Source organism: Theobroma cacao, chromosome 3, assembly GCF_000208745.1.
Source record: "Theobroma cacao cultivar B97-61/B2 chromosome 3, Criollo_cocoa_genome_V2, whole genome shotgun sequence".
In the NCBI taxonomy this organism is placed as follows: Eukaryota; Viridiplantae; Streptophyta; class Magnoliopsida; order Malvales; family Malvaceae; genus Theobroma; species Theobroma cacao.
Window position 1 is genome coordinate 34,282,031 of NC_030852.1, and position 27,700 is coordinate 34,309,730.

At 32.3% G+C, this 27,700-nt stretch overlaps 2 protein-coding genes across 4 annotated transcripts; one reads left to right on the forward strand and one right to left on the reverse strand.

Annotated features, from left to right (window-relative positions):
• LOC18606553 (serine/arginine-rich splicing factor SR45a) lies at nucleotides 529-3,552 on the reverse strand. Of its 3 annotated transcripts, XM_007040230.2 has the most exons (7): nucleotides 3,442-3,549; nucleotides 3,003-3,025; nucleotides 2,831-2,902; nucleotides 2,582-2,690; nucleotides 1,947-2,096; nucleotides 1,186-1,249; nucleotides 529-971 (listed from the first exon to the last, which is right to left on the reverse strand). In XM_007040230.2, the coding sequence occupies exons 2-7, from the start codon at nucleotides 3,023-3,025 to the stop codon at nucleotides 787-789; spliced, it is 603 nt and encodes a 200-aa protein (XP_007040292.1). In that variant the 5' UTR covers nucleotides 3,442-3,549; the 3' UTR covers nucleotides 529-786. The 3 variants fall into 3 exon arrangements, with proteins under 3 accessions (XP_007040292.1, XP_017974041.1, XP_017974043.1); XM_018118552.1 differs by lacking the exons at nucleotides 529-971; nucleotides 1,186-1,249 and adding an exon at nucleotides 1,558-1,830 and having other exon boundaries at nucleotides 3,442-3,552; XM_018118554.1 differs by lacking the exons at nucleotides 529-971; nucleotides 1,186-1,249 and adding an exon at nucleotides 1,695-1,827 and having other exon boundaries at nucleotides 3,442-3,552.
• LOC108661193 ((-)-alpha-terpineol synthase-like) lies at nucleotides 20,379-22,286 on the forward strand. Its single transcript, XM_018117143.1, has 6 exons — nucleotides 20,379-20,610; nucleotides 20,687-21,062; nucleotides 21,169-21,387; nucleotides 21,464-21,602; nucleotides 21,716-21,961; nucleotides 22,065-22,286. The coding sequence occupies exons 1-6, from the start codon at nucleotides 20,394-20,396 to the stop codon at nucleotides 22,284-22,286; spliced, it is 1,419 nt and encodes a 472-aa protein (XP_017972632.1). The 5' UTR covers nucleotides 20,379-20,393.

Sequence of the window (27,700 nt, forward strand, 5' to 3'; positions counted from 1 at the left end):
CTTTTTTTGGGTTTTTCGTACTCATTTTTGGTATTATAATTTGAAATTTTAATCTTCTATTATTTTTTTCATCCATTTGCCAATCGTTTAAGAGGGTTTTGCTTCCAATACAAACTTCTGCATTTCCCCATTCAAATTTCAAACTTACCCAGCCACGTATTAATTAAAATTTAGTAAATTCCAACTAAAAATAAAATACCGAATCTTTGGGGTCTGACAAAGTAGTTTATTGCTTTTTGGATGTTCTCCCAAAGCACAATCCGGGCAAAGCGTGGTGGTTTCCATGAACTTCACTAATTCTTTACCCTTTTGTCTCTTGCGACAAGTTTTTTTCCCTCCTAAATTGATTCCAACATGTACCAGGAGAAGGCAAAAAGCCCGCCAAGCCAAATGACAGAGAGCTAAAAAAATGGAAAATGGATGCAACAGCCTTACACCCAAACCCCAAAATCCAACTGTCCCCACTTTCACATCCTTTCTTGCAACTGAGGAGAAACAACCCGCTCCCTTTGAATCAAAACCCGGGAGTAGACTCTCAAACCGAGGATCGTGGTTGCTGGACATTCTTCACCAAATTCATAATAGCTAATTGCAGAAGCAAGGCAAGTTCAGATCATACAATGTTTAGTGTACATCACAATACATACAGTCAAGAGAGATGAGATAATTATAATGATAATGATCCCACATTGATCAAGAAACCCATATTAATTCATCTAGTGAACCACTAACTAAATGAGTAGGCAAGATGAAAGAGATCACGCTTGTGATGAGAATGATTTTCTCTCATCTACGATAACCACTGCCATCGCCGGACAAGGAGCGCTCTCTGCGCCTCCTGTATGAGTCATAATCATCTCTTTTCCTACCATAGGGGGAACGAGAGCGTGATCTCCCTTGCCTGCCCCTTGAATGATAATCTCTATCATATCGTCGAGGTGAGTAGCTACGAGACCGTCTGCGACCTTGTCCTGCATTGATTTGGCAAGGTGATCAATATATGAGAACAAGCGGAAAAGATAACAAAAGTTCAAATGCCCTACCTCTTCTAGAATTAACAAACTTCTATAAAGTAAAAAACAACGAGAACTTTAACAAGCTCAAACTTTCAAGGCAACATAACTTGAAAAACATCATTAAGAACTTCCAGAAAAACGCAACGGCACGAGTGGTTCTAGTATCTACCTCTTCTATCTCTCAGACCATGATACCTCCCAGGAGTTGGTGTTCTTCCTCTGGACCTTTTTGCCTGCATTATCAGCACAAAAGCAAGTTAATATATCGCACATAAAGCAAGCCAGTGATTTACTCCAAATAATTGATATTGTCACCACAAAACACAAAATCTGAGACTAACGTTTGTATTACAAGAATATCCTAGAAGTTGCCCACATAGATGATATAGACATGCAGGGGGTCTACACAACCAACAAAAATTTTTTTAAAGTATGATAAGATATTCATGTGAGCCTTGGGCTGTTATGGCAAGCATTTCAACTGTGGGCTGACTGATCTTTAAAACCAACCTTTATTGTAACGAATAAGATAAGATATTCACCTTTAAAGAACAAGCACGATAAGACCAAAAAATTGATGTAACGTGTATGTCTTGAGGGTATTTCAAAAATGACACAGAAATAATAAACAGCCTCCCCAGATACTGTTACTGATGAAGAAAAGGAAAAAAGGGCATACAACCCTCAGCAAAATAGTCGAGTTTGAATCGATGAGTTTGGAATGTCGATGCGGAACTCATGTCTGAGGGGGGTTCAGGTTGAACTGTTAAGAGCTTAGATTGTGAATTCGATGAAGCTACACATACAAGACCTGCTGCCAAAGTTTATCAGGCAACACATCCGAAGAAAGCAGAATTTTAGATAAAATTCTACATAAATGATTTAGCCTCACTACAAACCAACTATTAGATCCTTAGTATAAATTAATACCTTTTCCACAGTGATCAATCGACCTTCAAGCACGGATCGATTCAAATACTTGATGCAGCGTTCTGCACCCTCAACAGTTTCCATGGTCACAAAGGCAAATCCACGAGATTCTCTGGTGCGAGGATCTGTAACCAGATGGCACTCCACAACCTGGAACAAGAACTCAGGTAATATAACTCCAGAGACAGAATATCAAAACAACCTATACCCACTCATAGGGGTCCTAAGGTGATTCTTGTTGCAACCTTTTACACATTTCTGTTACATGTAGGTTTTATAAAGGCAAAGAAACCACTTACACCCTTAACTTAAACAAGGTAAAGCAACACTAAAAGAAAAACTAAAATATAGATTCAAATTTCATGCTTTAAAAACAGCCAAAGCCGCAGCTGTACCTATGGCCAATAGCCATATGCAAGCTCAAGAACATACAAGGACCTAATCAACTTCAGCCACCTTCACTGCAACTAGAGCGTACAAATGTTACATCCTTTTCATGTTTATTTCTCTTTCAGTAAATCATATTGCAAGTTGAAGCACAACCCCAAAATTACCTCCACATAGAGAGGCATAGAAAAAATTAGGAGCACTTGAAAGAACAAATAGTGCTGTCTTAATAAACAATGATTCCATACCTTTCCTTCATTGCCAAAATACTTCTCAAGATCGGCAGTAGTAACCCTAGTGGATAAGCCAGTCACATATAAGTTATTCCCTGGATTGGATGCATCCTGAGATCGGCTCCTGGGGCAACAAAAACTAAATTAACACAAAGTTTAACTTCTAATAAAAATAATAATCAGCTAAAACATGACAACATTACGGTATAGGAACCATTATATTAAGATAAACATATAAAAAGATAAATAACTAAGGTTGTTTACCTAGACCTGGAGCGGCTCCGTCGGGACCTTGACAATGACCTTGATCGGCGTCCTCTTGCCGGTGAAACTGACCTGAAAGTATCAATTTGAAAGAAGATTTAATTTACTTACATTGAAAGAATTGATCTTTTAGCTTAGGAAGGGAGTTTATATTGAGGGAAAAAAAGCTCACCTTGTTTCCCTTGAATAAGACATCTGCCAATACAGGAAAAAAATTTTCAAATTTTGAACATTAAATTATGCACGTTTTTCTAACGCAAAACTTTTACAAATTCCTATTCCTTTCCTTTTCATTAATTTCTTCACTATCAGACATTTTCTCAGCAACCAAACATAACAATTTCAGCCTTTTAAGTTATAACTATAAAACAATTCATGATTTTCCATTACATATTAAATTAAATCCATAAGTTTTGCTGATTGAATCTTTATATAGGAAAAAAAAAATTGCAACTCAGATCCACGGCCATAAAAAACATTAAACATCTTTGAAAATACGGTACATTTTTTTCTACTTATTGCAAATTCACCAAATTGGAGAGGTTCTAAACGGTCCAAACCACTAAAAAATTTTCGAAAACAAGGAATCGGTGTAAAAATTGAAGATTTACCTTCTGCTTAGACAATTGACCGAGTCCACTCAAATGCCCTAACTCGGTAACAGCTGGTCTCTGCTAAGACAATCGAATCAATCAATGGTTAAAAAACCCGAAAGCGCGAGCATTAATGATTAACAGTTGCACGTGCAGTTCACGTGTTCAAAACCGGAAGGGGTTGGGCTTTGTTTCTGGGCTTGAATTGGTCCCAAGATTATCCGAAAATTGTTGAAAAAATGAAAATATGTATTTATTTATTTTATGTAGAGCAATCAAGGTTATTGGTAATTTTTTTTTCTTGCAAAGTTTCATTTCTTTAATCTCTCTTAGGGCGTGTTTTGTCGAGAGAAATGAAATAGTCATTCTCTTCCTATTTTCATTTTTAAAATAAAATTATATTTAATTTGATAAAATAGTTATTTTTCGAAATAATCATCTCAATAGGAATCTAAATAGCCATTATCAAAGCTTCTTGATCATAACTATTCTAAATTTTTAAAAATAAAAAATTAATTAAACAATAATATTCCTTTACAATTTCAAAAATTATTTTATAAAATAATACTAAACTCGTTATTGTTCTCTCTCTTCCTCACTCCTCTCTGTAAAGCAATTTTGTTTTTGGAGCTTCACTTTACAAAAATGCCCCTTACAAAGAATTTTTCACTTCATTTTAAAAAAATGGAAATAAAAATATTTAAATTATTTTTAATATTTATAACATATATAAAAAATATTATNACTCGATTAGATTTTTGAACTGTTATTTAAAATTATAATAAAATATGTTTATATTTTGATGAAAATATTATTTAATTATAGTAAAAGGTATTTTGATTTTATTACCTATTATTATAATATTTTTATCTTTTAACAAAATAAACTTTTTAATTTTATTAAAAAGTATTTTTGTCATTTACCACGTATTCCTTAATTATTTTTAAAACTATTCCTATTAACCAATCATTAAAATAAATCATAATAATAATTTTTATTTTATTCTATTTTTATGAATCAAACAATCTAGTAGTTATTCCTTTCTTATTCTATTTTTATGGAATAGTTATTTTATTCTTCTTCTATTTTATTCGGTGAACCAAACATACCCTTAGTTCATTAAATTAATTTATTCTTAGTCTAAAATTCAACATATCATTTATTTAATTATTAAAAAATTTTATTAATAAATATTTCAAGATATTTCCTACTAAAAACTTTAAACAATTCCTTAATACAGTAATCGTCTGTACCATTGAATTAATATACATCCATGGTTGAAAGCATCTTTGAATTTCTAATTGTCTGCAACTACTCACATAACTTAATCTTAAAAGATTTAATTGTGTTTCCACATTCAGATTTTCAGCAATTCTTTTTTGTTTCTTCTCCTTCTTTTTGCATTTCACAGTGGTGAATTCAGCCGAGCAAGTTCATATGCCGCATGATTTCCATCTGCTGCTACTTGACTTTGACTCTCTTGACCTCCAATGGTTTCTTTGGACAAAGGAAGAGGAAGGCAGATGTGTATACAGCCCCATGCCATAGACTGAAAAGAATGCAGATTTCGAAGAAGCTTAGTAGGTGAAACTGAAAGGAATAAAAAGAAAAATGAGAAGAGATGGCAACCGGCAAGGGGTTTCTAGTATACAAGGATCAGCTTTTTACCTGTGTTAGAACCAATAGGTTTCACTGGTTTGCAATTTCCAGCTTATTGCAGCCATGGATAAGACAAGGACACCTAGGAGAAAAGAACTCCAGAGATAGTATTTACAGAGCCATTTTGTAAGATTAACAACCTGTTCCTCCATGTTTTGCTGCCTGCAAAAAAGGGTTAGGACTTGAGCTACAATGTTTGTACGTAAGGGGAAGTGTTTAAGATTATTTCTGGCTTTTAATGCCATTTCCATTTCAGCAGAAAAAAGAAAAAGGAAACATGTTATTGGGTCTTCGAATTACAGAACTTACCTCTTGGATATGTTCGGGCAATCCTGTTGAGAACTTGAAAGTGACATGCTTGGTATAAAATTCTTGTAGACATCCAACAAGAAGGGCTAGAAATGCTGCTGCCACTACAAGAACAATATTTGTGGCTCTGCGGCGTTGTAGAAGGATTAGAAGTCATGTAATGAGAGCTGAATGGACTTGCATTAAATTTCGTACTTCCCAGTTATGATCTTTCCATACCTGGTTGGATCAGTTGCAGCTAGGAGGGCAGTAGTTAGTTATTACTACAATTGTATGAACTGTTCTTTTTGCTGCTTCACTGATAATGACAAGATACACGAAAACACTCACCACAGCCATGAAAGAGAGCCAAAAGTCCATGAACTGAAACCAAGTAGCAATCTGTAAATCTCTCATCAACGACCTCAAATTATAACTGGAGCATAATCGCAATGATACATTCAATGTACAGTCCAGTATTAACATGGAAAATACAAAATAAATTATGCTTAGAACCAAGTAATGAACATAAATAAAATTACAAAGCCCCTGAAATGTACATTTGGCTCATTCACTCATATTTTTCAACATAAAGTAGCAGAGACTTTTAAGATGATTGATGTACCTGTAGCACACTAAAAGGTAGAGCACACCACCAACCTACATCACATGCATGATAAATGGCACTTAAAACTCCACTGGCCATAAAAACAACCGATTCTGCACATGCCTGTTTGAAGGGACAAAGGGTATGTTCCAGATTTTGTTAAACAGGATTAGTGCTTCTACAATTTGAGAGGTGTATGAAGGAACAAAGGGTATGGTCCAGATTCTGTTAAACAGGATTAGTGCTTCTACAAATTGAGAGGCTGATTTGAAACGTAAAGCTGTAGGTTGGTAAGTTTGGCAATGATTTTTTAATTACAGTTTTCCTTTGAGTTAAAGGAAGCTGACCTTTTACCAAAGGGCCCAAAATGCAGGAAGCAGGGCTGCAGCATTAGATAAAATAAGAGAAATCGAGTGCCATCTCTGCCCTATAAACTAGGCATTAGTCCATAAGTAGGAATATATAATGGATATAATAGTTTCAGGTATAAGCTTTAGATTTTGCTTTAGTTAAATATTCCATTTATTAGAAAAGCATAAGAAAAAAATGCATGACGACATGCTTTAAATTTATGATTACCAACACTAGTCCGTTGTTTTTCTCTCTATTATCCTAAAATCAAAACTTGGTCGGCAATGGTTGCTCAGAAATTTAAAAATAGCAGCTTTATATCTGGGGACATATTGGTCAGATACGAGAAGGAAAGTAAAAGCTAGTCTGCAATGACAAAATGCCTTTATCAACATGTGGAAAGGGAGTTCAATATTACCTTCTTTGGACACTAGATCAATGCTGAAGTCGAATCCCCAATGGCTTTTGTCACAGGAGCAGCAACTGAAGGAAACCAAAAGAGACATGACAGTCTGTAATGGAAGAGAAGCTTAGTAATTGGAGAACATCTAAGACTGAGAAAGAAGAAAATATATAACCTGTAAGATGTTGAACCACTTGCATCCTCATAAGACTGACATATGCCGTGCTTGGAGCATTGATTTGCACAGTCTTCAACTAAAATGGACATTGTAGTTTTAGGCATGGGAGTGCTACTGATGAAAATAGGATTTTTTAATCCAATAATCCAGGTTCCTTCTCTAGCATAAAATATGTATATGTTGTTATTTTTTCCATCAGTATTTGAAAATGGAGTGATTAGTGCTCGTACTACTGAGTGCCTGGTTTAAATAGCAGTAGTCCCATAAATCAAGATATGGTCATCCACCAAATCTAATGAATAGCTAAAAAGCTTTCTATATCTGAAGGACGTTAAATGTGAATATTCTTTCCAGCTGCACCCTCTGAAGTGTTCACAAGAAATTAAGTCCAAGCATAGCCTTAATCATCTGAGTGAAAGGTTTTACTTAAGAGGGGCTCCACGGAGAAATTTGTTGACCCAAGAGACACATTGGCATCCGTTGGCAAATAAATGAAAGGAACTGTAGAATTTGCTGTTGAAACTGCCTGCAAAAGTCATACTCAACAAACAGGTCACAAAGATTTTCAAGCACAAGCAGATTAAAAAAGAAAAAAAGAAAAACAAACATTTTACTTCTTCTGGAATGCCAAAAAACACACATTTGGGTGCCAATTATATTGCTTTTGAGACCATAATCTCCACCTGAGCAAGAGGGACAGAGTTAAATGAATTCAAGAACCCATATCCTGGAATTTATGCAAAAGATTGGCTCGTGCTATATGAGCAACAGTCACTGCATGTAAATAAATGCACACAAACAAATAAAAGGAATATAAATTGTCAACCTGAAGGATATGTCTTTTCCAAGAACATTTTGGTCCTGTCTTTCCTTGTGGGCAAACAAACATATCCCATTCCGCTGAATAACAAATGTTTATATCGTTTTCTTGTACCCCTTTTGTCTCCACTGGATTGATAAACTGCCTGAACTTTGAAATACCATTCGCCAACCTTTGGTGATTGGATTATGAGAAGGACTTTACTTATATCAGAGTAGTAATCTCAAACAGTGTCGTCGGGAATTGCATTGCGCCGGGCATAACACATTAGAGCAAGTTCACTGGTGTTTGTTGTTGCTTGATTCAATGTCACATTGCGGCCCCATACCACCAGTTGTTCTGTAATACCGAGCACATCCACGTAGTTGATTTCTGGTTCATTGATTTTACGACACCAAGGTTCAGAAAAATCCCCACAAGCAATGAACCTTACTTCTGTTGTGTTGTTTGAATGATATTCTACACATTTAGGTTCAAATACTGTCTGGTTACAGTACTGACCCCAAACTGTAGGATTCCAACAGCCTTCCACGGTAACGTCGGCATTTACAGTGTAAGATGAGCCACTATTGATCTGATTTTCAAAATTAATAATCAATAACCTTGTTCAGTCGAAGGGCATATATATGTAAAAGTCAAAATATGTTTTCACTTGGAACTCCTTACATCTTTGACTGAGTTCTAATAGGTCCAATGCATTATATGAACTCCAGCAGTATATGTAACACAAGTTTTAAGGATTCAAATGCAAGAAATGAAAGTTTACGCTATGATTATAAGAGTCTTACTCAACCAGGCTTACATCTGTGTTTATCACAATGGATGTGGAGGAGTAAAAAGGCGGTAGCTTAACTGATACAAATGAAGAATAAATCAGTAATATGCTCCATGACTTGACAAATTGCATGTTAAGGAACAACAAACAAAGAACATCCTAAAGTAGTTGTGGTCATAAACATCCTAAATCTTGTATTCCTATTTGTTTGATCATCATGTTTATCTGATATTTTGACAATATTTGATGTTAAACGAATCCAATACTGGCAGATGAGCAAGCTGAACCAGCCGATATGGAGACAGGTAACTCTATTAATACTTAATGTTAATTACAACCTTACTGCAGCCTGCAGTTATTACTTAAGTCATGGAAATATTTAACTATTAGCACATTTACTGCAACATCCTCACTATAATCTTGAAATAATTAGCTACCCAAGCCCTTCCGCATAAGATAAGTAATTGGCCAACTTAAGTAAGCTTTCAGTAATGCGAGACTCTTCATAACCCATTATTCCCAATCTCCAGTAAAAATTCATGACTTGCAGTTCAATTCTTGAAATTAGTTCAAAATTAAAAAAACTAAGAACCCTTTTTCTTTGTGCCATTTTAGATGACTAATCAAAGGTTAAACATATATTTATCCAGTAAATAACAAAAAAAGTAAAAAAAAATTAAAAAAACAAAGAAAAATGAAGAAAAAAAATGAATGGAGGAAGGTGAAATAGTGTCCATCAAAACATATCAGAGAGAAGCACCTCTTATGTAACGCCAGTTACAAGGAGGGAGAGTTGTGGGAGACACATTGAAGCTTCCAAATGTGAAGACATTACTTACTACATAATAACTAAAAGAAGAAGAAGAAGAAGAAGCAAGAACCAGGAGCCAAGAAAAGAAGATGAAAACACATTTAAAATTTAAGAAACCCATAACTGAACTTCTCTTTGCAAATGGGTTTGTGACAGAACCAAAGTTTATGTTTAATACTAATAATGTCCATAAAAAATATTCCATATTAGGGTAACACAAACAAAATCAGCGCAATTTTGGAAGGTAAAGATTCGGCAAACTTGCAAGGAAATTGGAAATGTAATCAACGCCATTATGACCATTGGCTGTATACTTTCCAGTTTTATTATTCTTACCACCAATATGACTGAATGTAATGAATTGGGTGTGTGAGAATCAAGTTCGTAAAATGACAATAATTATGTAATCTTGACATTATTCACAACCACATAGTGTCACTGTATTTACAATTAATAAGTGTGAAGTATACAAGCCAGCAGCAGACATGCAGGGATTGTTTTCTTTTTCTTTCTCCCTGTCCTTTTTGTCACCAGGAGAGAAGGGCAAAAGAATGAGATTAACAAGAATATGAATCCATAACCTGGTTTGCTGAGATGTATTTTACATACAGTGACAAACTTTATATTTCAAAATAACAAAGAGGAAAGAATCAAGCCTTGAGGAGAGTCTCAATGGCTTCAGAACATAGTGGTGGCATCTCAGGATCTGGGGTCTTGATTGCGCAGTTGACTCCAGGTTTTCCAATTACCATCGCAAGTTCAATCAAGAAAGGTGTACCTCGAGGGATCTTGGCAGAGAAGTAGATTACTTCCTGGTTGGCATGTTTGCGCTTCGCTATAAAGTATGATTTGGGTGTATGTTCAGTTGAAATTCAAAGAAAATGAAATGGATGCATCAGCTGCTTAAACAAAGCCAGAAGTACACCAGCATGACAGAAACAGTTACTGAGATGTTCAATTTTCAGCTTCCAGCTGCTTGTAACTTTAAAATGTGTTTCCTTTTACATATCAAAATTCGATTTGTCATAACCCAAGCTGGAAGGACCTTCTGGCTGAGGGAAAAAACAAGTACAAATTGCATACATGATCCAACTTTTTTATTTTACATTGTTTTTTATTTTTTGAAAGTTGGTGTTTTATTGATGGAAAAAGCTAGAATGCCATGTTGAGTCTAGAACTTAATGTAGTAAAAGACTCCTTTTGGCATAGAAGCTAGCTTTGCAGGAGTCGGAAATGTAACAAACAACCCAAACGAAGCTGCTCAAAGGTAATTGGTAACGTCCTCGGAAAAGAAGCAGCTCCTAAACAAAAAGTTTTAGCTGTGTCCTAAAAACAATTGTAGCAACCCCCTATCTAAAAAGACATTGAAATCTAGAGAAAGGATAACATCCTTATCCTTATCTGAAGCCAAGAAAACCCCTGTCATCCTAAGTGGTTGGCACAAATACAAAAACAGAAAACCTAGGAAGAGACACGTCCGACGGCGTTTTTAAGTCAGTTGACGCTCCTGATTTTCCTTGAAACTCTCAATGCATGAAGAGAACCCCCTGCTACCCTTTCACTCTCATCCGAGCCTGGAGTCATCCCTTGTGATCAAAGACGAATCGGAACTGAGCAACCATTGGCGAAAAGCTGGACGAAGAAAGAAGTGACCCCTTCAAACGGTAACAAACACCAACTCGTTGTCCAGGGACGGCAAAAACGAACCAGGAGCATCACTAGCAAGACCATTAAGGGCAGGAGCGAGACCGAGTAGTTACGAAAGCAGCAGTTAATGGACTTATTCGATATTACCAATCGTGAAATCCATAAATCTGTCAATTTCCGTCCTTCGGTGCCTGGGTTGGTGATGTCTGATGATATAGCAGCAATAATGTCTTCACAAATAACGTTGTTTCCTAACATTGCTGTTTCATGGTGTAAGTATGAGTCATGTTCTTGAACTCTTGGGCTTGGGCTTTTCTATGCAAATCAGGTAATACAGGAAACTCTTGTTACAAGTTTAGCAAAAGGCCAGAACTCAAGCTGTAAAATTAAAACTCGTGCAAGTTTTCCATTGTTAGGAGATTTTTTTTGAATAATTATCTTTTATTATTCAAGGAAATACGTTAATTAATCCAATATTGAATTCCAAGTTCAAAAGCACGTATGAGTGGCACTTATCCTTTTAAAAATGCAGAAAGGCATTTTTACAGCTAGAAAATTTTACAACTTCTAGCTTTTGATGCATGGTTCCACTTTCCTTGGAAACAAACAAGTTGAATACAAACTTTAGAAAAAAGAGGGGAATATTAATGAAAGATGAAAAATGAAAAAGGACCAAATTCAAGATTGATGTAAAGATTTGAGTTTTCACTTTGATTTGTTTCTTAAAAAATACGCATGAATCTAAATAATAGCTATATAAAATGAAGACTAAAGTAAATTTAGTTATTATTAATTAAGCTAATGATTAAGAAATTCTCCCTCCCAACTTTAGAGCACACATTTTGCATGGGAAAAGGAAGTTAATTTGCAATCTTTTTTGACTTTGTTTTTTAATTTTGGGAGCATAATATTTTTGTTTAAAGTTAAAAAAAATGCATGAATAAAAATGAAAAATACCGTGTTATATGTACTCTTGTAGTGGTGTATATATGTTGTAGAGATTATCACATTTCAAGTGATACACCAACTCAATGTCTTGTATTCAAAATTGAAGCTTTCATCGTGTCTTTTCCTCTCCTAGCTGCATTTTCATCACGATATATATCAAAGGCATCTTGAATAGATCAAATGTATAGAAATTCATTGTTCTCCAAGTTAAATTTGAAAATATAATTACAGTTTATGGTTTAAGAGTCAATATTAGATGTGTGTATATATTTAAATATACGTAATTTTTTATTGTAATATGCAGTTAAAATATCAAAAAAATTATGAACATTGAAATTTGTGCATGTCACCATGCTAACAGAGTTGCTTTCCTCTAAGGAGAAATGTGATTGGAGAAGTAAGAAAAGGGTATATTTGAGGTGATTATTTTAGCATATTATGCTTTGCTTTATATTAAGGTCTAAAAAATTGAAAAGCCCTGGTTTCTATGTTGTAAGTCAAGTTAAACTGGTTGATTGTGAAAGAGAGCGAGTAGGGCACGTACCTTCCCTACACTGTAAGGTAGAACATGGAGTTATCTGGTTGATGTAAAACAATTATAACAAAACGGGTCGGTTATCTCGTGTGCCATGTGATGTGGCTGCGTGGCCGAAAGATGCATTCGAGATCGTAACAGATGCAGACGAAATTCATATCTTCTTTAAAAATCGAAATGTAAGCTATCACTGCCACAATAATATTTGTGGCTCTGCAGCGTTGTAGCAGGATTTTGCGTCCCGTGGAGAGGCATGGGTAGACCTCTGACATGTTGGAGGGAGTTGTGTCTTAAAATGTTTTAATTTTTATATTATTTATGTAAGATTTGAAATAATTAATATATTAATGAATTCATTATTTGTTTTTACAATTTTATAAAAAATGAGGTTAAAGACTTCAAGTGAAAGTGATTTATCAAAAATTAATTTTTTTACAATTTTTTATATTACCCTCTTTATCTAAAAATTCAAGTCATTCTCTTTTTTGGTTCTTAGTTGTGTTTTGAGAGAGCCTTTCTTGGTCTTTAGATGTGTTTTTTGCTTTTTCAAAATAATTCATCTAAGCTTCAATTGTCAGTAATTTTTAATCTAAATTAAGTTTTTAAATATTTTATATCTAAATATTTTTTCATTAATTTGATAATTTGGAATAAAAAATAGTATTACATGTTAAATAATATCTTGAAATTATGAGTCTTTCTTTTTTTATTTATTTTGTAGATATATTCTTTGATTATTTGATTTTTGTATTTAATTTATATAGTGTGTGAATACTTATATTTAATTTTGATCAATGAATAGAAAATTGTCATATTATTAGTTACTGAGCCTAATGATTTGCTATGTAAGATCATATTTTATTTAATTCTAATATTTTAATTTATGCTAATGAGTAATAATTTTTAACAAGTTTTATAATTTTAGATAAATAAATCATGGAAAGATATTTTAAAAGAAAGGAAATTGTCTCACAATACTCAAATTTGGACAACAACTACAAAATTCTATTAATGATGATACTCAACAATATTTTTTTAAGTAAAGTCGTATTGAATTTGATTTAAGTACTCTCTCAGCAAATCCTGGATCGAGAAAAAAAAATTTTGAGTATCAAAGTGGAGGCATGAAGAGCGGTGGAGGAGGTTGATGGAAATCGATTTGGCTCCTCCTCCCCATATTGCTTTCAGAGTTAAAAGTTGATGCGACATTTTTGAAGAGGACTGGTTGTCAAGATTTCCTTCAATGGAGGAGAAAGACGAAAGCGATTTTATTCTGCACTGGTATTTTCTTTTTCTTAGTTAAAAATAGGCTTTATTCATAAAAAGAGAAAAAAAACAGTAAATTTAGGAATAAGAGATCTCAATCCAATAAAGTTATACTCAAATAAACTCAGAATATAATAAAACAATTGTGGTGGAAATTGCGAAAAAATCTCTAAAAAGTTGTTCAAGATTTTACCCAATCAATAAAATAAAGAAAGAAAGAAATCAAGTACATCCACAAGAACATAATAATTTATGTAGTTCGATCTTTTGATGACCTACGTCCACAGAAAAATTAAGAGATTACAAGAGTAGTCTCAAACTCACAACCCTTATCTCACGTACACCCAAATCAATCTCTCTAAATCTAGGTGATGACTATCCTTCAACCCAATAATCTTACCCTAATACAATTAGGATATGTTATTTTAGTATACTTAGATTTAAAGATTATCTTAATAAGGTAGACTAGTTTAATTAAAATTAAATTATCATAATCAAACTACAATTCAATATTATCTTAACAAATCTTCACTTTAGGCTTGAATTCACTAAACTCTACCTTATGAACCAATCTCTGTCAACATCGCTAATTCTCTAAAAGGCCTCAAACGCTATGAAACTGACTCCTTCTTAAACTTGATCCATGCTTAAACTTGATACCAGAAACTGACTTTGTCACCATATTTGCCAAATTTTCAGCTGTAACTATTTTCTTCACTACAACTTACATATAAAAACAATCTCTCGAACGAAGTTATATTTGACTTGGATGTATTTGGTTTTCTTGTGAAACATTTGATTTTTAGTCAAGTGTATGGCACTTTGACTATCACAAAATACAAGTATATATGCTTGTCCAAAACCAAAATCCCTAATCAAGTCTCGAAGCCATAAAGCCTCCTTCACTACCTCGGTCGCATCCAAATTTTCAGCTTCAGTTGTAGACAAAGCAATAGTTGATTGAAGAATTTTTTTCAAACTTATTACAAACCCTGAGAGAGTGAATACATACCCCATTGAGATTTTTTACTATCTAGATCACTAGCAAAATCTGAATAGGAGAAGCTAATCACAACACAATTGTTGTTTGCACCTCTTTCACACACTAAGCCAACATTAATAGTACCTTTAGGTGTTTTCACAAGCTCTCATGTTTGATCTTAGTGTAAAAACTCAATCTTTTTATAAGACTTGGCACATGTAATTGCCTCACAATAAAAGTAAGGCTCATCAATCTCTACTTCCATAGATAAAACATAAAAATCAATATCACCATTGATACAAGTAATGCTTTGTTGAGATACCAATTCTTATATCTTTTGCATTTCATTGTGGATTTCACTATCATCCTGCACTATCCCAAAAGCATTGATTTCAAGCTCCACCTACTTGCCAACTTCTTTGTTTGATGTGTTTACAATTCTAGACTTTATTCTATGAAGTAGCGCAGACTTGTCAAAGGTAATATCCTGACTCACCATAAATTTGGGAGACTTACAATCAATACACCACAATCGATAACCCTTCACCCTACATATATAGCTTAGGAATATGTACTTTGTCACCCTTGGCTCAAGTTTATCATTACTCATATGAGCATAAACAGGACAACCAAATACTTTTAATATAGAGTAACCAGCGGGCTAGACTTGGCAATTTGTGTTAACGTATCATAAATATGTTAGACATGATTAGACACGAAATACGTTTAAGGCTAAACACGAACACGACACGTTTAATGTTCGTGTCTAAAATTTAAAACACGTACACGTATACGTTTAATACACGTGTAACACGACACGACACGATTAACACATTTATTAAACGTGTCAATATACGACACGATACGATTAATAACACGATTAACACGTTTAATACGATTAAATAAAAATATTTACAATTAAATATAATTTTATTATTTAAATTTAAAATCTATAATTATAAAAATAATTATAACAAAACAAAAATAATAATAACATCAAATAATCACCAAAAATTAAAAATTAGGGTTGAGCATGTATAATTACATAATATTCTTTATAAAATTTAAAAAAACTTATTAAAATAATTATTTAAAATTATTTATATAAGGTTAAAATAGTTTTTAACTATTAATTTTTAAGAGGTTAATAAATGTGTCACGTATACACATTTAAACACGATAACACGATTAAGTAAACGTATTGAAACGTGTTTGTTTTGTCTGATACGTTAAGACACGAAACATGTCAAACACGATTAGACACGAAACACGTTAAGACTAAATTCAAAATTTGTTTAACTCGTGTCTTCTCGTGTCGTGTTAACGTGTCGTCTTCAAAATTGTCAGGTCTACAACGAGCTTACCAGACCAAACTTTCTCGGGTCTTAAATTTAATTGCAGTTGATGGAGACCGAATTACCAAGTAATAAGCCATGCTGATAGCTTTTATCCAAAATACTTTGGTAAGCCAATATTGGAGAACATGTATCTTGCTTTCTCTAGAAGTGTTCTTTTCATCCACTCTACAACATCATTTTAATGTGGTGTTTTGATAACAGTGCGATGTCTAATAATTCCCTCATTCTTATAGAACAAATCAAACTCAGGTTTGTAAAATTTTAAACCATTGTTTGTTCAAAAGCTCTTGATCCTTTTCTTAGTCTGCTTCTTGATCATTGCCTTCCAATGCAAAAAGGTGATCAACACTTCACTCATGGCCTTCAGAAAATACATCCACATCTTTCTTGAAAAATCATTAATAAAGTTTCATATGTTTAATGATCCACTTTTTAGTGCCATCGAAAAAGGATTCCACAAATTTGAATGGATGTAATCTACTGTACTTTTGGTTCGATGAATTGTATTGCTAAATTTCACTTTATGTTGCTTACAGAAGTCTAGCTTCCTAGTCTTTTGACAACACGGCAAACCATGCTTACTCAGTTTTGTTATCCTTCTCTCACTCATATGACCCAATCTCATATCCTATAAACGTGTAACACCATCATTAGGATAATGGGATGAGACTACGGAAACAATTTCAATGACCGTGTTTCCCAATAACAATAAAGGTCATCAGATAACTTACCTTTAATTATAGTTAAAGCTTTTTTAGATACTTTCAAGACACCATCTTGGCCACTATATTTGTAGCCTTTCTTATCTAACAAACTCATCGATATCGAATTCTTTTTCATGTTAGGGACATGTTTCACCTCAAGTGTCCTTATCATACCATCAAACATCTTGATTCGAATCATACCAATCCTAACAACTAAGAGAGAGAAATCATCTTCTAATTGTACAATACCCATATCAACATATTGATAGGTTGTAAACCAATCACACCTAAGACATATGTGGAAGCAATAAGTGGAATCCAAGATCCATGTATCCATTGGGTTACCGTTGATTATTGCAAGAACACTATCAACTTCCTCAAAAGTATCAAAGTCATCTTCAACCATGTTTGTAATATTTTTAAACTTATTGATCTTTTCATCATCCTTGAATTTAGTACAGTTTGACAAAAGTGTCATTTTTTACCATAATTCCAACAAGTTTTCTCTTTTGCTCCATATTTACCTTTTCTGTATAAGCCTTTCTCTCTATCTTTTCCTCTATTCACAATTGGGCCTTCTGTTTGATTTTCATTCTAAATACCATCAACTTTCTTCTTCAATTTTTTAAAATTTAAAGATGCGCTTACATTCTTAAAAGTGAGAGTGTTTCAGCCAAATAATATAGTTTTCACGAAATTTTCATATGATGGAGGCGAAGAACATAGAAGAATTAAGACAAGGTTGTCATTCTTAATTTTAATATCGATATTCTTTAAATCAAGAATAACTTTATTAAATTTATTAATGTGGGTATTAATAGACGTACCTTCACACGTCTTGAAAGAATACAATCATTGCTTCATAAAACTGATTTGTCAGGGATTTGGTCATATAAATACTCTCACGTTTAAGCTACACTGCTTCAACAGATTCTTTATCTGTGACTTCTCTTAGGACCTCATCAAACAAAGCTAAGAGAATAGCACACGTGTTTTCTCTAAAAGGTCATCTTTCTCACTATCAGACAAATTCGAGAGAAGATGGTCTTTTCTCTTCAGTGCCTTCAACAATACTTGTTGCACTAGCAATGCGCTCATCTTAACACGCCATAGGCTGAAATCGATTCTTCCATTAAACTTTTTGATCTCATGCTTGGTCGACGAAGTTGCCATAGTAAGATTCAGATTGACTTAAGACCTTAAAGCTTTGATACCAGTTTATTGTGAAAATTGTGAAATTATTGATAATTGTATTTTATAGAATTATTTTAGTTTAATTTTGTTATTAAATATTGACTAAGTCTTTAATTTTTAATTATAATTTAGTTATTTTTATAATTAGTTTATTTTTAGTGAGTTATTTTAATTTTATATTTATTTACTTTAATTGGAGTATTATTTATAAGTTTTTATGCTTTTGTAGGAGTTAAGGGAGTAGGCCTTAATTTTTGAAAGTAAGGTGTTTGAAAAATCTAGAATTTTGCTTGCGTATACTTCAATGTTTTGACCATAACTCAAGTTCCAAACGTCCAAATGATGTGATTCTTGCTCCATTAGAAAGCTAAGAGACAAAGCTACAACTTTCTTAAAGATCACTTTTCCTTGAAGATAGAAAAAATTGCATCGGAAGATGACGACACGTAATGCTATGGGAACGAAAATTTTGAAGATGATATTTGATGTTTGAGCCTCATTACACTTTTAAGCCCAAAAGTTAAAGTCAGTAGGTTAACCTAAGAAATTTAATTTAGGTTATGATTGTTAGTATAAATAGGATATTTTTAGGAGAAATTAAGGTAGATAACCCTAAGAGATTTAAAAAATTGAAAGTTGAGGCGGAAACTTAGAAAGCAAGGTTACAATTAATCATTTTGTTTTCTTTCTTAGCTTTTATTTTACTTGCTACTCTCAATGGTTGAAATTTATAGAATGTTATTTGTTTTTGCAATTATGAGTAGCTAATTTTATTTTCTAGGATTGCAATTGAACTCCCATGTAATTTAAATTTTTAATCTTTTTCTTGCTTATCTTTAATGGGATTTAAATTGTTTATTCTAATTTATTCTTAATACTTTTTAATTGATTGACCACCAATTAAATTGATTTAGGAAACTAAACAAACTTGGGAAAGGGAGATTAGTGTAGACTAAAATTAGGATAACATATAATCATATTAATTGATTTGCGTATAGGATAGAGATATACCTATATGTCATATGTAACCAGATTAGAGCTTGAACTTAATGAGTTTATTTTAATTTTAATTTATATAGGGATATAGTGTATTGATTAAAATATATATTTTTATAAAACGAGTCAGGAAATCTTTATAAATAATTGAGCACTCTAGGTTAGCAATTCAACCCATTGAAATAAATTAAAAAAGAGAAGTAAGACTTAGATGAAGTGTAAGGAATATTGTAACCCTAAACTTATTTGATTTGATTTTTACGCAAGTTATTTTTACTTTTATTTTTTCTTTTTAGTTTAAATTTTAGTTAATTAATTTAGTTATTTGATTTTGATTGTTTGGATAAGATTAAATTATTCAAATTTTAGAACTTAATAGAATTTTAGATCAATTCTTTGTGGGATTGATACTTTGCTTATTATTATACTAGCTTTTCAATACGTATACTTGTTTAAGTAGAAATTACAAAATCTTACCTAATCAATAGAATAAAGAAAGAAAAAAATCAAGCACACCCTTTGGTCTTTTGATGACCTACGTCCACAAGCATAACAATAGAGAAAGATTCACTAAGTGAAAAATCAAAAGATTACAAGAACAGTTTCGAACTTACAACTCTTATCCCACGTACACCTAAATCACTCTTTATAAATTTAGGTGATGACTATTCTTTAACCCCATAAGATCTTTTTATAAGGTCAACTACAATAATCTTATCCTAATACAGTTATGATATGTTATTCTAGTCTAAATAGATTTAAATATTATCTTAACAAGGTATATTAATTTAATTAGAATTAAACTATTCTAATCAAATTACAATTCAAGATTATCCTAACAACAATATTAATCTTATCAAATTAACACCAAACCAAAAATAATTCACATCAATCCAATACAGTTGAGAGTGACTTAGCTAGGTAAGGTGTCAAAGTTGATTGTCCGAGAGTGAGAGTATGGCTCCTTGCCCACGGTTTATGTAATCCACATTATTTATGATTTGAACGAAATTTTCTTTTTTTTTTTTTCTCATGTAGTGGTATATATATGTTGTAGAGATTATCACATCTCAAGTGATTCACCAACTCAATATCTTGTATTAGAAAATTGAAGCTTCCATCATGTCTTTTCCTTTCCTTGCTTCGGTTCCCAGTTGCAATTTCATCACGAATAGATCAAATGATAGAAGATCTACCAATTACCATCCTCCGATTTGGAATGATAATTATATTCAGTCATTCGAGAGTGAATATCTGGTGTGTGTGTATGTGTGCATATGTATATATATATATATATATATATATATATATTTGTAATATGTAATTAAAATATCAATATAATTGTGAAAAATTTAAATTTGTGCATGCCACCAAGCTAACAGAACTGCTTTTCCATGTAGGGGAAATCATGTTATGAACGAGCAAATAAACTGGTAGGAGAAGTGAAAATGATGCTTGACAAAGAGATAAATCTTTTGGAGCAACTTGAGCTAATCGATTCCTTGCAAAGACTTGGATTATCTTATCACTTTGAAAATGAAATCAAGACAATTTTGGATAGTATAAGTGCTGATCACATCTATGTTGCATGGAAGAAAGATAACTTACATGCTATAGCAATTGAATTTAGGCTCCTAAGGCAGCACGGCTATAAAGTAACTCAAGGTAAGAAAAAAAACTTAGCAATTTAATTTGTATAGAATAAAAATTCTTTAAAATTAAAATGTTGTGTTGCATGCAGAGGTTTTCTCTAATTTCACGGACGAGATGGGGAACTTTAAGGCAAGTCTTTGTGAGGATTGCAAAGGGCTGCTTAACTTGTATGAGGCTTCATACCATTTGGTAGAGGGTGAAAGCATGTTGGAGAAGGCAAGAGATTTCGCAGCTAAACGTCTCAAGGAATATCTGAAGCAGAACAAAGATCCATACCTTTCCTTACTTGTGGAGCATGCTTTGGAACTTCCGCTACATTGGAGGATGCCACGGTTCGAAGCCAGGTTTTTCATAGATGTGTATGAGAGACGAGAGGACAGAAATCTCATTCTTTTGGAGCTTGCTAACTTGGACTTCAATATAGTGCAAGCTGTGCACCAGGATGATCTAAAATATGCTTCAAAGTAAGTGCATGAATGATTAAATCCCTCAATCTATTCTATTTATAGTAGGGATAGTTTATTATTAATTTTACCGATCATGACTTCTACTTTTTATATACTTGCGCAGGTGGTGGACCGATTTAGATATACGGAAAAAGCTGACCTTTGCCAGAGCTAGGTTGATGGAGAACTTTTTATTCGCTGTTGGCGAAGCATCTGATCCTCAGTTCGGGTATTTTAGAAGAACGCAGACAAAGATTAATACATTCATAACGACTATAGACGATGTTTATGATGTGTATGGTACATTGGATGAGTTAGAGCTCTTCACTGAAGCTGTTGAGAGGTTGGTACTGGACTTTGATTGATTATTACTGGTACTAATATGGCAAAACGTTGGTTTAATGTATACGTAATTTCAGATGGGATACCAATGCAATGCAGCTGCTTCCAGAATATATGCAGATATGTTTCCTTGCTCTTTACAATTTCACAAACGAAATAGCTTTTGACGTCCTTAAGGGTAAAGGATTTAACACCATTCCTTTCCTGAAGAAAGCGGTACTAAGCACCTCTTATCATCTTAGTTTTGTTCCATTATCTGCTTTCATTTCTTTTACTTCACAGATTTCCATTAATTATGTCATGGTTTCACCATAAATGTTGTTCATCAGTGGGCAGACTTGTGTAAATCATATTTATTGGAGGCAAAGTGGTATTACAGTGGATATAAACCCACCCTGCAGGAGTACATTGATAATGCATGGATTTCGATTTCGGGTCCTGTGGTACTATCACATGCTTTTGTGTTAACAAATTTAAAGACAAAGGAATGCTTGGAATCCTTCGAAGAATACTCCAACATAATCTACTATTTTTGTCTGATTTGTCGACTTGTTAATGATCTTGAAACATCATCGGTACGTAATTTATTTATATTTTTATTTCGTAATCAAGATATATAATTGTCATTCAAATATATAGATTTTATTATTTTATTCACCGTGAATCTGTTTGCATTAGGATGAATTAAAAAGAGGTGATGTTTCTAAATCAATTCAATGTTATATACACGAAACTGGAACTTCAGAAGAAGAAGCCCGACGACACATACGAAAGTTGATTGATGCAACATGGAGAAGGATGAGCGAAGAGCAAATTGCTGACTCTCCTTTTCCTCGACCATTTATTCAAATTGCTGAGATGTATTTTACATACAGTGACAAACTTTATATTTCAAAATAACAAAGAGGAAAGAATCAAGCCTTGAGGAGAGTCTCAATGGCTTCAAAAAAATAGCGGTGGCATCTCAGGATCTGCGGTCTTGATTGCGCAGTTGACACCAGGGTTTCAATTACCATCGTAAGTCAATCAAGAAAGGTATACCTCGAGGGATCTTGGCAGAGAAGTAGTTACTTCCTGGTTGGCATGTTTGCGCTTCCCTATAAAGTAGGTTTGGATGTATGTTCAGTTGAAAATTCAAAGAAAATGAAATGGATTCATCAGCTGCTTAAACAAAGCCAGAAGTACACCAGCATGACAGAAACAGTTACTGAGATGTTCAATTTTAAGCTTCCAGCTGCTTGTAACTTTAAAATGTTTTTCCTTTTATCTATCAAAATTCGATTTCTCTACTATATACTGCAAAGTTTGTCATAATCCAAGCAGGAAAGACCTTCTGGCTGAGGGAAAAAACAAGTACGAATTGCATACACGATCCATTTTTTTATTTATTTTAGATTGTTAATGATCATTAACTGAGTTGTTAAAGAAAACAGCAGTTAATGGACATCTTTCGATATTACCAATCGTGAAATCCATGAATCTGTCAATTTCCATCCTTCGGTGCCTGGGTTGGTGCTGCCTGATGATACAGCAGGAACAATGTCTATCCAAATGACGTTGTTTCCTCACAGTACTGCTTCATGTTGTAAGTGGAGCCATGTTCTTGAACTCTTGGGCTTGGGCTTATCTATGCAAATCAGGTAATACAGAAAACTCTTGTTACAAGTTTAGCTAAAGGCCAGAATACAAGCTGTAAAATTAAAACTTGTGTAAATTTTCCATTGTTAGGAGAATTTTTTTTGAATAATTATCTTTTATTATTCAAGGAAACACGTTAATTAATCCAGTATTGAATTCTAAATTCAAAAGCATGTATGGGTGACACTTAATCCTTTTAAATATGGAGTTGTGCTTTTGTTTGTTTGAGTGTTGAGATTTTTCATTTTGATTTTTTTAAGTTGGATTTTTTTTTGAAAATTTGAATTAGGTTATAGTTACGTCGATTTGTCTTTTTTTTTTTTATATTCCTTTTTTTAAATCTTTGTTAACCATTTATAATTTTATATAACATTTCACTTTCTTAATAATATTTCTCTTTAAAACTATATTTAAAATTTAAATAACGTTGTTTGCTCATAAATTAAAAATATCAATTTTTTAAGAAAATTATTTAACATTGCCAACAATATCAATTGACATTTTTTCCTTTTTTTAAGAATCATACATAGAATTATAATAATCTCACTTTTTTTTTTGTGTATATTAAGGGCGGCTCAAAAAGTTCAAAGGCCTAAAACAAAATATTCAATGAGACCTTCTTTTATTGAAATTAAAAAAATTATTAAATTTTATTTTTCTAACTTTTTGAAATGTAAAATTTTTATATTTTTTAAATGGCTAATACAAAATCAACAATCAAAATTTTTAATTCAAATAAATCAATTATCATATAAAGTAAAGGTAATATAACAATATAATATAAATTAAAATTAAAGTAAAAAAGTTTGTAAATATTATAACAATATTACCTAATTATTAAATGCTTATTGCAAACCGTAAACAAGGTTCACGGCTCTATGAAGATAATAACATAATAGACTTTTTGTATATTTTTTAGAGAAAAATTGAAGTTAAAAGAAGAAGGAAAAAAGAGCAAATGAGAAAAGAAGAATTCAAAAGTAGATATTATATATTGAAAACAAAATAATTGGTTTTATATATAAGAGAAAAAGTAATTGTTAGAAATCATTAAATATGTTGATTGGAAATAGGAGAAACAATTGAGAAAAAAATAGTCGTTGGAGATGATTAAATATATATGACTATTAGTTGATTGGAAATAATATAATATTTCAAAAATTAGAAAGTGATAGAATATTGAAATTTATTATACACATAATTAAGAAAGTGGAAAAATATGTCATTTTATTAATTATTTTTTATTTTTATATATTTTTTAATTTTTATATATTTTTAATATAATAAATTATATTATAAAATTATAAAGTCTTCCCAAAATCGGGGCCTAAAGCCCTTACTTGGGTGGCTTTACCCAAAGGCCGGTCCTATATATAATTTTATTGCAAAACTTTTATTAATATAATAATCTTATTACAAAAACTTAATTTCAAAGAAATTGTTTTATGTGTTAAGGATATTTTTTACTTTTCAAGAAATGTTTACATAGAAAGTTTAAGTTTCATACACTATAAAAAAATTGAGTTTTAATTATACTTCTTTAAGTTATATATTTTTTGTATAGTAAAATCTTAAAAAATACAATTATTTAAACTTTTAGTTTTACTATTTTATGTTTTATTTTTTTTATATTTAGTAGTAATATAAAAAAGTACAATATTTATTAGTGTACGTAATTTCTATAATTATATTTTATTCGTAACACATCTGAAAATTTATATAATAAACTTATATCTATAAAAATATTTTACAAAATATAAAAATATATTATTAAAAATATTTTTAATAACTCATTTTTAAAATGTGTGAAATTTGTTACAGTGATAGTCAATCATGTAAAGCTGTTTCTGCAAAAGTTGTTGGGAGGACTGTGTCCAGTGGAAAGTAGCCACAAAGATTGCAGGGGAAGAAATTTCTTTAAAATTACAATAAAATAATGAAGTCATTGGACATTTGGGAGAAGACAAAAGGCTTCCATCAGATTCCGAGTTCCAAACAAAACCATCACTTTCATATGCGGTAGGAAAATATCCTAAAATTTTAGTGAACTTGACTCATGACTTAGCTAGGTGGAGTGTGAGGTTCATTGTAGGAGCTCTGAACCTGTTTCTGTCAAGTCACATTTTCCCTTAAATGAGAGCAATGATTTTTGTGACTTAAACGTGCGTTTGTGTTCGTGACAATTGAGAATTAACGTTAAAGTCCATTGACAACTTTATTTTTGGCTTAAAACATTTCGCATTTGTGGCATTGACAATGACAAGAAAGCATTAACTAATTAGAATTGAAATTTATGACAGATTTTGGAGGGGAGAAAGGCTAGAAAATTAATAAGAAGAAGAAAAAAAAAAGTAGAAAAGGAATTTCACAACTTCTGAGCTTTTGATGCATGGTTCCACTTTTCTGGCAAACGAACAAGTTTAATACAAGCAATAGAAAAAGGGAGGAATATTAATGAAAAATGAAAAAGGACGGAAATCCAAGATTGATGCAAAGATTTGAGTTTTTGCTAATTACAAAAATACACATGAATTTAAATTACATATATAGAAGATAAAGACTAAAGTTATAATGACTCAAGTCTAATTACTGGATTAACAACTTTTTGAGTTTAAATTACGTGACTTTCAAAAGCTTAAATTCAAGTTATTAATAGTGATGAATTTGTATTGTTATATAAAACTTAACAATTATATTCATATCTAATGTAGGATATAGGGTATCACAAAAGTAGACTTAATTATTATTAATTGGGTTAATGACTAAGAAATTCTCCCTTAGCACACATTTTGTACGAGAAAAGGAAGTTAATCTCCAATCCTTTTTTGACTTTGTTTTTTAATTTTTGGTGCATAATATTTTTGTTTCAAGTTTAAAAAAATCCATGCAAAAAATGAAAAATACCATGTATTATATGTACTCATGTAGTGGTACATATATGTTGTAGAGATTATCACATTTCAAGTGATACACCAACTCAATGTTTTGTATTCAAAAATTGAAGCTTGCATCGTGTGTTTTCCTCTCACAGCTTCAGTCCCTAGCTGCAATTTCATAACAATACATAGCGAAGGCATCTGGAATAGATCAAATATCTAGAGATTTATTAATGTTTTTCAAGTTAAATTTATGAAGATAATTATATCTAATCATTTAAAAGTGAATATTTTGATGTGTGTATATTTAAATATACATGATTTTTTATTATATGTAGTTAAAATATAAAAAAGATTATGAATATTGAAATTTGTGCATGTCACCAAGCTAGCAGAGTTGATTTCCACTAAGGAGAAATGTGACTGGAGAAGTAAGAAAAGGGCATATTTGAGATAATTATTTTGACATATTTTGCTTTATATTAAGGTCTAAAAAATTGAGAAGCCCTGGTTTTTATATTGTAAGTTAAACTGTATGCAGGGGAAAGTAATAATAAAGATTGAAGGAGAAGAAATTTCTTTAAAATTATAATAAAGTAATAAAGTCATTGGATCTTTGGGAGAAGACAAAAGGGTCGCATAGGATTCTTTGTTCCAAACAAAACCATCTCTTTCATTTGAAATAGAAGAACTCATCAAATTGTAGTGAACTGCTAACACCTGGCTCGTAATTTAGCTAGGTTGATTGTCAAAGAGAACGAATAAGGCACGTATGGTATCTTACCGATACTTTAAAGCAGAACATGGAGTTACGTCGTTGATGTAAAACAATGATAACAAAAGGGGGATGGCTACCTCGTACGAGATGTGATGTTGCTGGGTGGCGGAGAGATGCATTCGAGATCGTAACAGATGCAGACGAAATTCATATCTTTTAATATCGAAATGAAAGCTACCACTGCCATGGCTCTGCAGCGTTGTAGCAGGAGTTTTGCGTGCAGAATGCGGTGGAGGAGGTTGGTAGAATTCAATTTGATGAATCCTCCCACTCTTGCTTTCAAAAGTTAAAAGTTGATGCGACAGTTTTTGAGGAGGATTGGTTGTCAGGACATGCCGTAATGGAGGAGAGAGACGCGCTCGATTCTTTCTGCGCTTATAATTTCATTTTTCTAAGTTAAAGACAAAAACACTAAAATCACTTTTAAGAATAAGAGATGTGGATCCAATAAAACAATCTTAAAAAAAATCTGAATATAATAATCTTATTAATTTCTTTTGAAAAGTATAATTTTATTCTACCATTACCATTACGCCATATCAAATCTTTTACTTATTTGGTAGAAGATTTTATTTGACAGCAAGGGTTAATTTGGCATGGGTCAAAAACTGTACATTCACAAAATTGTTATAATTCTACTCCTGCACCTAAAAACAAATAAAGAAGACATCCCAGAAGTATTGTCTACCGTACAAGGGTGGAGCACAAACCTAACACTAAACAGAGCGTGGAGCACAAACCTAACACTAAACAGAGCGTGGAGAGCATCAAGGTCCATCAGAAACATGTGACCAAAAAACTCCAGATATTGACTCACTCGGCTCATAACCTAGCTAGATGGGTTGTGGGGTTCATTGTCGAAGAGTGAGAGTAGGGTCTCTTCCCCACGTTTTATGTAGTTCACGTGATTCATGATTTGAATGAAATTTCTTTATTTTTTAGGAAGAACATTTATTTTGAGGTTTTTTTTTTATTTATTTTGGTGCATAATATTTTTTTTTTCAACTTGAAAAGATGCATGA

Coding starts and splice junctions, on each gene's coding strand:
- LOC18606553 (XM_007040230.2), bottom strand. CDS start 3,025: ATGTCTTATTCAAGGGAAACAAG. Junction 2,691..2,830: donor CGGAGCCGCTCCAGGTCTAG/GTAAACAACCTT, acceptor TTGTTGCCCCAG/GAGCCGATCTCAGGATGCAT. Junction 1,250..1,946: donor GATTGATCACTGTGGAAAAG/GTATTAATTTAT, acceptor CTGATAATGCAG/GCAAAAAGGTCCAGAGGAAG.
- LOC108661193 (XM_018117143.1), top strand. CDS start 20,394: ATGATGCTTGACAAAGAGATAAATCTTTTGGAGCAACTTGAGCTAATC. Junction 21,063..21,168: donor GATCTAAAATATGCTTCAAA/GTAAGTGCATGA, acceptor ATACTTGCGCAG/GTGGTGGACCGATTTAGATA. Junction 21,962..22,064: donor ATGATCTTGAAACATCATCG/GTACGTAATTTA, acceptor TGTTTGCATTAG/GATGAATTAAAAAGAGGTGA.